Below are 12593 nucleotides of genomic sequence, written 5' to 3'. Positions count from 1 at the left end.
GGGGCATGTGTGTGGATCACGTCCTTCCTTACCTGCAGGTGACGCCAGCTGGGGAAGGATCTGGAGAGAAGCTGAAGGAGAGAAGAGGAGAGACAGGGAGTGAGAGCTCCGGGAACGGCACAGGAGGGAAGGGGGCTGGGGGACAGGGAATGTAATTTAGGGAGACGTGGGCCCAGGTGGATGAGCCTCAACATCTATTTCCCTAGTGGAGAGCAACAGACAGTCGGTGGATGGAAATGACCGTTGGAGAAAGACCAGGAGCTTGATACTCGAGTAAAGCCTTAGGAAAGCAGCCATCTGGTTACTGTGAGTGTGTTTGCAGAAACCCGAGGCTCAGGGTTCGTGCTCCCTGCACAGAAAGGCCCCGTAAGGAGACCCCGCGCAACTGGGAAATGCCAGACGTCCGCCAGACTGTTGCTGAATTGAGACTGGAGATGGAGTCTGGGGGACGAGAAGCCCCAAGGAGCTGGAGGTGGAAGGAGAAGGTGAGACGCATGCAAGGAAGGGGGGAAGGAGAGACAGGCTGAAGGAGGAGTGAAGGGTCACTCACCCAGGAGGTGGAGGAGGATGCTGAGCTCCATGCTGGGTGTAACAGGATGCTGCTGCCAGGTGAATCTGCTCCTTCAATGGGCTACCTAAATAGCAACCGAGCTCTTACAAATATCTGTGATCGTCCGTCCCTTGGAGCCAGACACTTCCCCAAAGTCTGCGCATCCGAGAGAGGAACCAGCTCCTGGAATGGGCCAGACAGTGTCTGAAAGGAGCACGGACGGGTGATCACGATGCAGCCTCAAGACCTGCTGATGGCTGGGGAACCCTGGTGTCTGGGATGGAGAAACCTGGCGAATTAAAGGGAGGGATGGAATGAAAGAGTGAGAGAGGGAAAGGAGGAACGAGACAGAGGCAAAGAGATGAATGAAGAGACAGGCTCCAAATAGAGGAAGTGAAAGGGAAAGAAAAAAAGAAAGGGAGTAAACAGATGAATGACAGAGCAAGAGTGAGAAAAGGAAAGGGTGAATGAGACAGTGAGAAAAGGATGAGTGAAGAGGGAGAAGAAGAGACAGTGCCTGAAGAAGAGGGGAGATGAAGATGGAGAGAGTGAAAGAGAAAGACACAGCAGGAGACGTGCAGAAGGAGGTCACTGACAGAGAACAAAGAGGACAGTCAGAAACAGAACGACTGAACGAGACACAGCCAGGAGGAGGAGTGGAGAGGCGACTGTGTGGGGGGGGCAGAGAGAGGGGGAATGAAAGTCAGACACACGGAGGGAACGTGTGAATGAGGGAGAGAGATGGAGGAGTGGGGAGGATGAAGAGGAGTGTGGCAGAGCGAGGCAGGGAAAGGGGAAGACGGAAGGAAGGCGTGAATGAGGCAGGCAGGGAAGGAGTGCAGGGTGAGTCAGTCACCTGGCAAGGGGAGACACGTTTAGCTCCGTGCTGGGGGGACCAGTCTGAGCCTGGAAGCTGCACCCCCAACGCCTGTCTCCTGTGAACCGCCTGCTCCCCTCTGATCACAGCCAGAGGAAGTCCTGCCTAAGGGACGCAGCCACCTCCCCGCCCCACCATCGAGGCACCACACGCTGTGGGCTGACCACGGCCAGGCCGGGGGTTCCCAGGTTGCCTTGCAGCTCCCAGCCGCTCTGCAGGGCCTGGTCCAACAATAGCAGAGGGGTCAGCTACAGGGTAACCAGGTAACGGCTCCTCACTCCATCCATTTCCCTGGCCAGGTACACCAGGGCTAACGGGCCCAGCACCAAACCCGCGCTCCCGGCTGTGAAGGGCCATGGGGCCAGCACTGGGGCATGGGGGTCAGCCCTGACTGGGGGGGAGAGCGCCCCGTAGTGAGCCCCATCATGATCCCCACAGCACAGCACCTCCTAGCACTGCCCTGGGGCTTGGGGGTCAGCCCTGACTTGGGGGGAGAGCGCCCCCTAGTGAGCCCCACCGTGATCCCCACAGCACAGCGCCTCCTAGCACTGCCCTGGTGGCCCCGGGCTGTCTTCTCCAGGGGTCCCACTAGGTCCATGGCTATTCACTCGAAGGGGATCTCTATGATGGGAAGGGGTACCCTCAAGTGGGTACCCTAAAGGTGCCCTCAAGTGGGAACGGGGACTGTGCAGCTGACACTCTGGGCAGGACGCACAGTACCTCCGCACTTCTTCATGTACTCTGGGCCAGAAGAATCATCACAGGACCTGGGCCAGGGTCTTCTCTACCCCCAAATGCCCCTCAAAAAGATGACTATGGGCAAGACTTAATACAGCATTCTGGTGTTTTTGAGGTACTAGGATCTGCTGTACCTTCTGCCCCTGTACTGGTGCAACCCAGTATAAGAGATTCTTCTTCATTATGAAGTAGGGTCCTGGTCCCTGCGTTTTCCCTTCCACGGTGACCCCATCTATTTTGGTCACCTCCTTCCTAATGTTGTCGTACCTTGGGTCTTCAGCCTGGTCCCGTCCAAAATTTCCTTTTCCAGGGCTAATCTCCTCGAAATCTAGGGGCCAGTCTCTGTTGTCTCTACTGGTTCAGAGGCGTTAGGGTGTGGGTCCGACTCGGGTGCTTCTCCCTCCTGGGCGGCCTCCTTTTCAGCTGCTCTGGTCTGCCTACCTAAGAGAGCGACCCTGTGGCTTTGGGCCAGCGTCTGGGTTCCCAAGGCCTTAGCTGCCCTTCTTTCCCTTTTCGTCTTTCTACGCTGTTTGGGAGTGGAGAACAAATCTGGGGATATTTCAGAGAAGGTTGGGGGTTGACAGTCTACTGTGGATGCCTCACTAATTTCAGGGCTTCCCCCTTTCTCCAATTCCCCTACCGGGAGTAAGTCTCCAAACCCTGGTGTCACGGAGTCCCCGGGCAATGCTCCGGAACTGCTCCCTACGAAGCCAGTCAGGACTCTGGGGAAGTCTCCTTTCTGTGAGCAAACTGTCTTCAGGGCAAGCAGCTCACACAGCTTCCACCTTCCTGGGTCTGACCTCGGAGCATTCAGCATCCTCTGCCCCGGGGCGGGGTCCTAGGGAAGCCAGAGGGCCCTGCACCCCAACTCCACAGTCAGACGTGACTCTCAGCCGGCCAGTAAAACAGAGGTTCATTAGACAACAGGAACATGGTCTAAAACAGAGCTTGTAGGTGCAGAGAACAGGACCCCTCAGCCGGGTCCATTCTGGGGGGCAGTGAGCCAGACAACCACGTCTGCACTTCACTCCATGTCCCCAGCCAGCCCCCAACTGCCTCACCCTCCAGCCCCTCCTCCTCTCGGCTTTGTCCCTTTCCCGGGCCAGGAGGTCACTGGATTCCTTTGTTCTCCAACCCTTTAGCTCTCACCTTGCAGGGGGGAAGGGCCAGGCCATCAGCTGCCAGGAAACAGGGTGTTGGCCATTCTCTGTGTGCAGACCCCTGCACACACCTGCCCTCTAGGGCTCTGCAATGATCATACACCCTTATCCCACCACCTGGATACTTAAGAACTGCCATGGGGAAACTGAGGCACCCCCACAATATTCAGAGGAAACATTAGGAACAGTCCCACTCTGTCACACCTGGGAAGTCCCTCCCTATGAGCACCGGGTATGGGAGTTTAGGGACTACACCTGCTGCTACCTCAGTAGTGTTCCCCTGAATCTCGATTTTTACTGGGATGGTGGGGTAATAACCAACTGTCCCCGTATGCTTAGCCCACAGCAGCTGACTACGCTTCACGAGCTTCCTCGAGACAAGTGTGATAGCACTCCCTGAATCAACCAGTGCCGTGGTCTCTACCCCATTTAGCTTCACTGGTCTGGTGTACAAATGTGGGGTTAGTGAGACCCCCACAAGGTGGATTAGGGAGCATGGGTCTGCCCACTTCCCCAGGTTACACTGCATAGGCTCCTCAGCATTGGGACACTGTGCAGCCATGTGTCCCCACTCCCCGCAGGCGTAACTTCTGTATGGAGCCCTAGGCGTTCCCCGGTCTCTCGGTTTGGGTAGTCTAACATCACGATCCTCTTCCCCCTCAGTGCTCCAACTCTTTGTGGCTTCTGGTGGCCTTCAGCCCCTCTCTTTTTCCACCTGGGCCCTCCGGGTGGCCCAGTCACCCGAGCGCTAGGGCTTGGTGCTGCTAGTTTAACCCGGGGTGCTTCTTCCTTAACCGGTCGGGTCAGCTCCCTCGCCGTCCTTCGCCTTTCTAAAAGCGCGACAACCTCGTCGCAGGTGGAGGGTTCGTTCTGGCTTACCCAGGTGTGAAGGTCTGGCGATAGTCCTCTCATGTACCGGTCGATGACCAGAACCTCTGGTATCTCCTCCGGACTCAGTTCGTAACCAGTTTTGTGCAAGATGGATGAGGTCATATAATTGGGACCACGGGGTTTTGTTTTCCTGGTACCTCCACTCATGATATCGCTGGGCCCGCACTGCGGTCATTACCCCAGATCTGGCCAGGATCTCTGCTTTCAGCTGGGGGTAGTCTGCCGCAGCCTCTTCAGGCAAATCATAGGAGGCCTTCTGGGCCTCCCCACACAGGAATGGAGAGAAGATGCCAGACCACTGTTCTCGGGGCCAAGCCTCCTGCAGGGCTGTCCTCTCAAAGGCCAGGAGGTATGCCTCTACATCATCTTCCCGCATCATTTTCTGCAGCCAATTGCTGGCCCGCATGATCTACATCCCATCATGGCCGCGGTTCAGCTCTGTAAGGGCCTTTACCTGGTTTACCAGTTCCCGCAACATAGCCCAGACTTGAGCAGCCTGGTCCATCAGCAGGCAATTAGTCTCTTGCTGCAGCTGCCCTGCCTCCTGTTGGGCGGCTGCCTGGACACGGGTAGCCTCCTGCTGGGCAGCCGTGGCTTGCATCAGTGCCCGCACTACGTCCTCCATTGTGGTGAAAAAAAATAAAAATAAACCCTCTCTCTTTTTTTAAAAAAAATTTTCCAAACACCCTCCTTCTTCCACCACGCTGTGCACACCAAATCCCACTGCTAACACCAGTTGTGACAAAGTTCCTCCTCTAGCTTGGTGGGTCTTGTGCTTATTGGTGGATTTGCTCACCTTGGAGCTTCACGGCAGCCCTCAGCTTGGCCATTTTTGTGAACCCACAGTCCAGGTCAACTCCTCCTGCATCTGACCAGGAGTTGGGAGGTTTGGGGGAAACCCGGGCCCGGCCTCTTCTCCGGGTTCCAGCCCAGGGTCCTGTGGAATGCAGCTGTCTAGCGTGCCTCCTGGGACAGTTGTGTGACAGCTACAACTCCCTGGGCTACTTCCCCATGGCCTCCTCCCAACACCTTCTTTATCCTCAACATAGGACCTTCCTCCTGGTGTCTGATAATGCTTGTACTCCTCAGTCCTCCAACAGTCCGTGCTCTCACTCTCAGCTCCTAGTGCCTCTCGCTCCCAGCTCCTCATATGCGCACCACAAACTGAAGTGAGCTCCTTTTAAACCCAGGTGCCCTGATTAGCCTGCCTTAATTGATTCTAGCAGCTTCTTGATTGGCTGCAGGTGTTCTAATCAGCCTGTTTGTCTTAATTGTTTCCAGAACCTTGTATGATTACAAGGTATGTAAGGGTGTATGATTGTTCTGGAACCTTCCCTGTTACCTTACCCAGGGAAAAGGGACCTACTTAACTTGGGGCTAATATATCTGCCTTCTATCACTCTCCTGTAGCCATCTGGTCACACACCTTAGAGACTAACAAATTTATTAGAGCATAAGCTTTCATGGGCTACAGCCTACTTTACTGGATGCATAGAATGGAACATATAGTAAGAAGATATATATATATACATACATACAGAGAAGGTGGAAGTTGCCATACAAACTGTAAGAGGCTAATTAATTAAGATGAGCTATTATCAGCAGGAGAAAAAATCTTTTGTAGTGATAATCAAGATGGCCCATTTAGACAGTTGACAAGAAGGTGTGAGGATACTTAACATGGGGAAATAGATTCAATATGTGTACTGACCCAGCCACTCCCAGTCTCTATTCAAACCCAAGTGCATGGTATCTAGTTTGCATATTAATTCAAGCTCAGCAGTTTCTCGTTGGAGTCTGTTTTTGATGCTTTTCTGTTGCAGAATTGCCACCCTTAAGTCCTTTACTGAGTGGTCAGAGAGGTTGAAGTGTTCTCCTACCAGTTTTTGAATATTATGATTCCTGATGTCAGATTTGTGTCTTTATTCTTTTGCGTAGAGACTGTCGGGTTTGGCCAATGTACATGGCAGAGGGGCATTGCTGGCACATGATGGCATATATCACATTGGTAGATGTGCAGGTGAACGAGCCCCTGATGGCGTGGCTAATGTGTTTAGGTCCTATGATGGTGTCCCTTGAATACATATGTGCACAGAGTTGGCATCGGGCTTTGTTGCAAGGATAGGTTCCTGGGTTAGTGCTTTTGTTGTGTGGTTGCTGAAGAGTATTTGCTTCAGGTTGGGGGGGCTGTCTGTAAGCGAGGACTGGTCTGTCTCCCAAGATCTGTGAGAGCGAGGGATCATTTTTCAGGATAGGTTGTAGATCTCTGATGATGCGCTGGAGAGGTTTTAGTTGGGGGCTGAAGGTGACGGCTAGTGGCGTTCTGTTATTTCCTTTGTTGGGCCTGTCCTGTAGTAGGTGACTTCTGGGAACTCTTCTGGCTCTGTCAATCTGTTTTTTCACTTCAGCAGGTGGGTACTGTAGTTTTAAGAATGCTTGATAGAGATCTTGTAGGTGTTTGTCTGTGTCTGAGGGATTGGAGCAAATGTGGTTGTATCTTAGAGCTTGGCTGTAGACAATGGATCGTGTGGTGTGTCCTGGCTGGAAGCTAGAGGCATGTAGGTAGGCATAGCGGTCAGTAGGTTTCCTGGAGAGGGTGGTGTTTATGTGACCATCACTTATTAGCACAGTAGTGTCCAGGAAATGGACCGCTTGTGTGAACTGGTCCAGGCTGAGGTTGATGGTGGGATGGAAATTGTTGAAATCATGGTGGAATTCCTCAAGGGCTTCTTTTCCATGGATCCAGATGATGAAGATGTCATCAATGTAGTGCAAGTAGAGTAGGGGCGTTAGGGGACGAGAGCTGAGGAAGCGTTGTTCTAAGTCAGCCATAAAAATGTTGGCATACTGTGGGGCCATGCAGGTACCCATGGCAGTGCCGCTGACTTGAAGGTATATATTGTCCCCAAATGTGAAATAGTTGTGGGTGAGGACAAAGTCAAAGTTCAGCCACCAGGTTTGCCGTGACATTATCGGGGATACTGTTCCTGACGGCTTGTAGTCCATCTTTGGGTGGAATGTTGGTGTAGAGGGTTTCTACATCCATAGTGGCCAGCATGGTGTTTTCTGGAAGATCTCCGACAGATTGTAGTTTCCTCAGGAAGTCAGTGGTGTCTCGAAGATAGCTGGGAGTGCAGGTAGAGTAGGGCCTGAGGAGAAAGTCTACATAGCCAGACAATCCTGCTGTCAGGATGCCAATGTCTGAGATGATGGGGCATCCAGGATTTCCAGGTTTATGGATCTTGGGTAGCAAATAGAATACCCCTGGTCGGGGTTCTAGGCATGTGTTTGCACAGATCTGTTCCTGTGCTTTTTCAGGGAGTTTCTTGAGCAGATGGTGTAGTTTCTTTTGGTAATCCTCAGTGGGATCAGAGGATAATGGCCTGTAGAATGTGGAGTTAGAGAGCTGCCTAGCAGCCTCTTGTTCATATTCAAACTTATTCATTGTAGTACAATGGACGAGGTGTCTCTCCTCCCAGGTCCCCTGCCCCATACGCCCTCCCCCTTCCTCCCATTCCCCTACTGAGTCCCCATATTGCTCTCCAACTGTTGTCCTGTTTTCAGTGGCATCACAGCTAATATGGGATATGACGGTGAAGCCTGAGGTGGCTTTGCAGCTGTTTCTGGAGAGCTCTTCCCAAGAGTTGGGGGCAGGCTGGAGAAAGCACAAAGAGACTTGTATGAAAATTTCACGTGTGCTGTGCGGGTTGGCATCGCGGGCAGATGCGACTAGCAGGGCTTGAGGCAGGGTTGGGGCCTGCAACAAACAGAAAACTGAAGCAAAACAGAAACTAGGGAGAAAGTTAAGAGGGTTTTATTGGGGCTGGAAAATTTCCTCCTTAGCTGCCCCTGAGAACCTGCGCCAGAGAGAAAGGACAGTGAAGGGAAGACCCTGACTTCCTGGCGTTAGCTCTGATGCTGCTGCTGAGATCCTGCTTATAGACTGCTCCCCAAAACACCCTCTATGGGCTCTGGCACCCCTTGAGACCCCAACGTGCCCCAAATTCCCCAGCTCCAATCAGAACCTCTTATCGTTCTCCCAAATTTTCAAACAAGCCTTTTGGTGTCCCGGCAGGGCTGTTATATCTGCGTCTGGCCAGTTTCTGAATATTACACGCAAGGCGAGAGATGCATATACCACAAGCCACTGACTGGCTGAGTACCTTGTCCTGGCCTCTTCCTGGATCCCAGACTGGCTCAAGGACCCCCAGAGTCATTGGCGGTTCTTGTGCAGAGTGGAAGCCAGTGTCCGAATGAGCTCCCCCTCGCCATCCAGCGATGAACTGGGAATGGGGGCAGTCTTCGGGAGCAGTGCGTCTATTTACGTCAACACAGTTACTCTACCTGGGTGTTCAGTAGCCAGGACTGCTTTGCCAGTGATCAGCTGGGGCCGTTCTGGGATGAAATTCCCTTTAGGATTGAATGCCAGGGTAATGAAACATCATATCTTAGTTGTACGAGCAGAGGCCAGCAGAAGTGTCCTTAGCAGGCCCTGATTGAGGGCATTACCAAGAGCCGTGGTGGATTCTCCATCACTGGCAAGTTTTAAATCAGGAATGGGGGGTTTCCTTGTAGTTCTGCTCTAGGGATTGTTTTAGGGAGGTGTTACACAGGGGCTCAGCTGGGATGATCACAGATTATGAAGCCAGAAGGGACCATTATGAGTAGCCCCATGGCTATGGAAGTCATCTAGGATGGAGAAGACCCAGGGTCAACTGCTTAACACAGACCAGAGACCTGAAACTGGGTTCTCCACATCCCAGAGCAGGCCTGTGAAGAGAAATTGGGGGGCTCCATACATCACATTCACTTGGGCCTCACTCTCTCCCATGTTACAGACATTTGGGGGGCAATTCAAAACTGTGCCTTTATTGTTTCATCTGCATGTGGCAAAGAAAAATATTTGAAATCTCAAAACATTTCCCAGCCCGGGATAACCTTTTCCCACTGGCTCTAGAGGTGGGTTCAATTCCTGAGTGGGGGAAATGGAGGCAAGGCGCAGGGAAGTGAAAGAGTTTGGAAAGATCAACAAAAATATTTTGGAGGGGGACTAGGAATTTATAATCCATATAGATCCCCCTCCCCCGGGAGGGTATTGCCAAGTCCAGAAAGACATCAAAGGGGTGTCACTAAAGTCACTTATTTTGTAGCGTATCTCAGATTTGAACTTTTGCTCCTTAACTTTATGAGAACCCTAGTTAGTAGCTGGGGATCTCAGTGGACTCGAAGGAGTCAAATAAATCAGCATCCTTGTTGCATGGGGATGACACTGGAGAGAGGCTGGAAGTGAGAAGAGAAGAGAACTCCAGAATGGGAAAGAGAGAGAAAGGCAGGGGGATAATCAAAGAGTCAGCCACTGACCAAGAACAATGAGAACACGTTCAGTCCCCGTGATGCCTTAAATAACCTGTGGTTTGAGGTTATTTATGCTCAGCTGCCTGTCCCATCTCTGCTCTCACAAAAAACAACAGCTGCTTCCCCCTTGGGCCATTTGGGGATGAAATCACCCCAGCCCCAGGGACTGCAGACACATGCTCCTGGTTAGCGCTCCCTGCTGAGACACGGCAGGGCACAAAATAGCACGCCCTGCAAATATAACATATGTCTGAGCTCTGCAACCGCAAGACTGAAGTGACTACCTTAGCTTAAACTAGGATGTCTTACAAAACAGGCTACTTTGCAGGTTGGGGGAGGGGTCTCAATGCTGGCTCCAATGTCCCACTGCAACACTAGAGGGTATTGGATTGCACAGGGCAGAGAGTCGCTCTGCAGGGGGCGCTCTCTCCTCACACCCAGTCCTGGCCCCCATGTCCTCATTCAGTGCTAGGGGGCGCTGTGCTGCAGAGAGTGGCTAGGAGGCTCAGTAGGAGGTGCCGTCCCCTACGAATCAGCATTGAGACCCATGCCCTATTTAATACAAACAAGTACTTCTTCTTGTTCATGTTAAACCTGCAGCCTCTTCATTTCATCGAGTCACCTCTGGTTTTTGTGTCCTGGGAAAGGGTAAATAAGACTTCCCTACTCCCCTTCTCCACACCATTCCTGATTCAGAAACCTTTGTCATATCTCCCCTGAGTCATCTCTTTTCTCATTTGAGCAGCCCTAATCTATCCTCGTATGGAAGCTGCTTCATACCCTTAGTCATCATTTTTGCCCTTCTCTGAACGTTCTCTGGTTCCTTTTTGAGATGGGGCACCCAGAACTGGATGCAGCATTCAAGGAGTGGGTGTACCAGGGATTTATATAGTGTCATCATCCTGTCTCCTTTTCTTATCCTTTTCCTAATAGTTCCTGATGTACTGGTAACCATTTGGACACCCTATATGGGAGGCTGTTCAGAGTGGGCCTGATGGGGATCAGGCAGGAAGTAGAGAGGCAAGAGAGTAATGGAGACATGGGAGATTGGCTGCAAATAATTGAAAAGGCTGGTGAGAGTGTGGTGTGGGAATGTCATGGATGTGGGCTTTAGTTTATGGTGCTATGGAATTGCACAATTAGCGGCTGGGATTTGCCCATCAAGAGGCATGGGGAATCATGGCTTGGGATCAGGGTGAAAGCAGCACCCTGGAGCTCTTGGGATGACCCTGCAGACTTCAGGGCTAGGGTGGGATGAGAAGCTGTACTATACTGGTTATTGTCAATATTATTAATTAATTAGCAGTCTTAAGGCAGAACCTAGAGGCTGTGACCAAGACGAGGGCCCCACCCAACACCCTGGATGCTGCCCAGATCCCCACTGAGATCAGGCCTCCACTCCATAATGCTAGCTATGGCACACACTTCGACCAGGATGCCCCCCTCTCATACCAGGCACCCAGACACTGACTGAGTTCAGGGATCCCCCCTTATTGTACCAGGCACTGCACAGACCCCCCTGCAACTGAGATCTGGCCCCCTCCAATTGTCCTGGGTGCCACACAGGCCCTGACCCAGATCACCCCCTGCAGCCCTCTACATGCTGGGTCTTCACATAGCCCAGGAGGTGTGGAGTGGGGATGGAGACATGTAGTTCTCCCCAGCACTTCCTTGACTTTTGCTTCCCCTTTTGGGTCCCCTCCTTTCTCAGCCAACCTCAATCGCCTCCCTCAGGAGGCTGCCAGCCAACCTCACTTGCCCGACCACCACCAGCCCTCAGATTGAGTTGGATTTCTAAAAGTCCCACATGCATAAAAGGGAGCACATCCAGATGAGATACTCTGCTTCAGGGGGCTCAGGGCCAGTCAGGGTCTTATTCTTTAGGCTGAGGAAAAGAGCACATGGGCAGTGGCTGGTGTCTCAGAGAAATGAAACCTGGGAGATCTTTGAAAGTGGGCAGGAACCTGCAGGGACATTTGCTGGCTCCTACCAGACAATCCCCACCAAGTGGCATCTCTGCAGAGCAATGGGGCCTCATGGTCTTGGAGAGGTGTAAATGCAGTCTCCTAGGAGTGCCTAGAAATCAGCAGTTCTGTGAATTCATGTAGATGCTGGATGGAAGGGGGACCAGGATGACCCCTAGGATTCCTGGGTCCAGGTCTCAGCTCTAGGAGACAAGTATCAGATAATGTTCAGAGAACTCAAAACTGCTGGTCCCTCCTTCATCCATGCCCATTACACAGTATAGCCACCCCTTCCCCGCCCCACCCTCTGCTGCCCCTAGTGCCCATTATACAGTATAGCTGCCCCTCCCCCACCCCACCCTCTGCTGCCCCTAGTGCCCATTATACAGTATAGCCGCCCCTCCCCCACCCCACCCTCTGCTGCCCCTAGTGCCCATTATACAGTATAGCTGTCCCTTCCCCGTCCCACCCTCTGCTGCCCCTAGTGCCCATTATACAGTATAGCTGCCCCTTCCCCTCCCCACCCTCTGCTGCCCCCTAGTGCCCATTATACAGTATAGCCACCCCTTCCCCGCCCCACCCTCTGCTGCCCCCTAGTGCCCATTATACAGTATAGCCGCCCCTTCCCCGCCCCACCCTCTGCTGCCCCCTAGTGCCCATTATACAGTATAGCCACCCCTTCCCCGCCCCACCCTCTGCTGCCCCCTAGTGCCCATTATACAGTATAGCCACCCCTTCCCCGCCCCACCCTCTGCTGCCCCCTAGTGCCCATTATACAGTATAGCCACCCCTTCCCCGCCCCACCCTCTGCTGCCCCCTAGTGCCCATTATACAGTACAGCCGCCCTTTCCCTGCCCCCACCCTCTGCTGCCCCCTAGTGCCCATTATACAGAATAGCCGCCCCTCCCCCACCCCACCCTCTGCTGCCCCTAGTGCCCATTACACAGTACAGCCACCCCTTCCCCACGCCCGCCCTCTGCTGCCCCTAGTGCCCATTATACAGTACAGCTGCCACCTCCCTCATAATTTGCTGGTCAATGTTGTCAGCATAAAATGTG

The 12593-nt window shown here is 52.8% G+C and overlaps 1 protein-coding gene across 1 annotated transcript in view; it reads right to left on the bottom strand.

Moving 5' to 3' along the window:
* Window positions 1–581, bottom strand: part of LOC141997112 (uncharacterized) — a 29969-nt gene extending 29388 nt beyond the window's left edge. Inside the window, exons 1-2 of the mRNA XM_074969417.1 lie at window positions 551–581; window positions 33–71 (exon numbers count right to left, since the gene is read on the bottom strand). Coding sequence (XP_074825518.1) covers window positions 33–71; window positions 551–581 — 70 coding nt within the window. The remainder of the gene's footprint in view (window positions 1–32; window positions 72–550) is intronic.
* Between the last annotated feature and the right edge of the window lie 12012 nt (window positions 582–12593).

This window comes from Natator depressus, chromosome 13 (assembly GCF_965152275.1).
Source record: "Natator depressus isolate rNatDep1 chromosome 13, rNatDep2.hap1, whole genome shotgun sequence".
In the NCBI taxonomy this organism is placed as follows: domain Eukaryota; kingdom Metazoa; phylum Chordata; order Testudines; family Cheloniidae; genus Natator; species Natator depressus.
The sequence above is the reverse complement of the archived record's forward strand: the minus strand, read 5'-3'. Positions and strand labels throughout refer to the sequence as shown.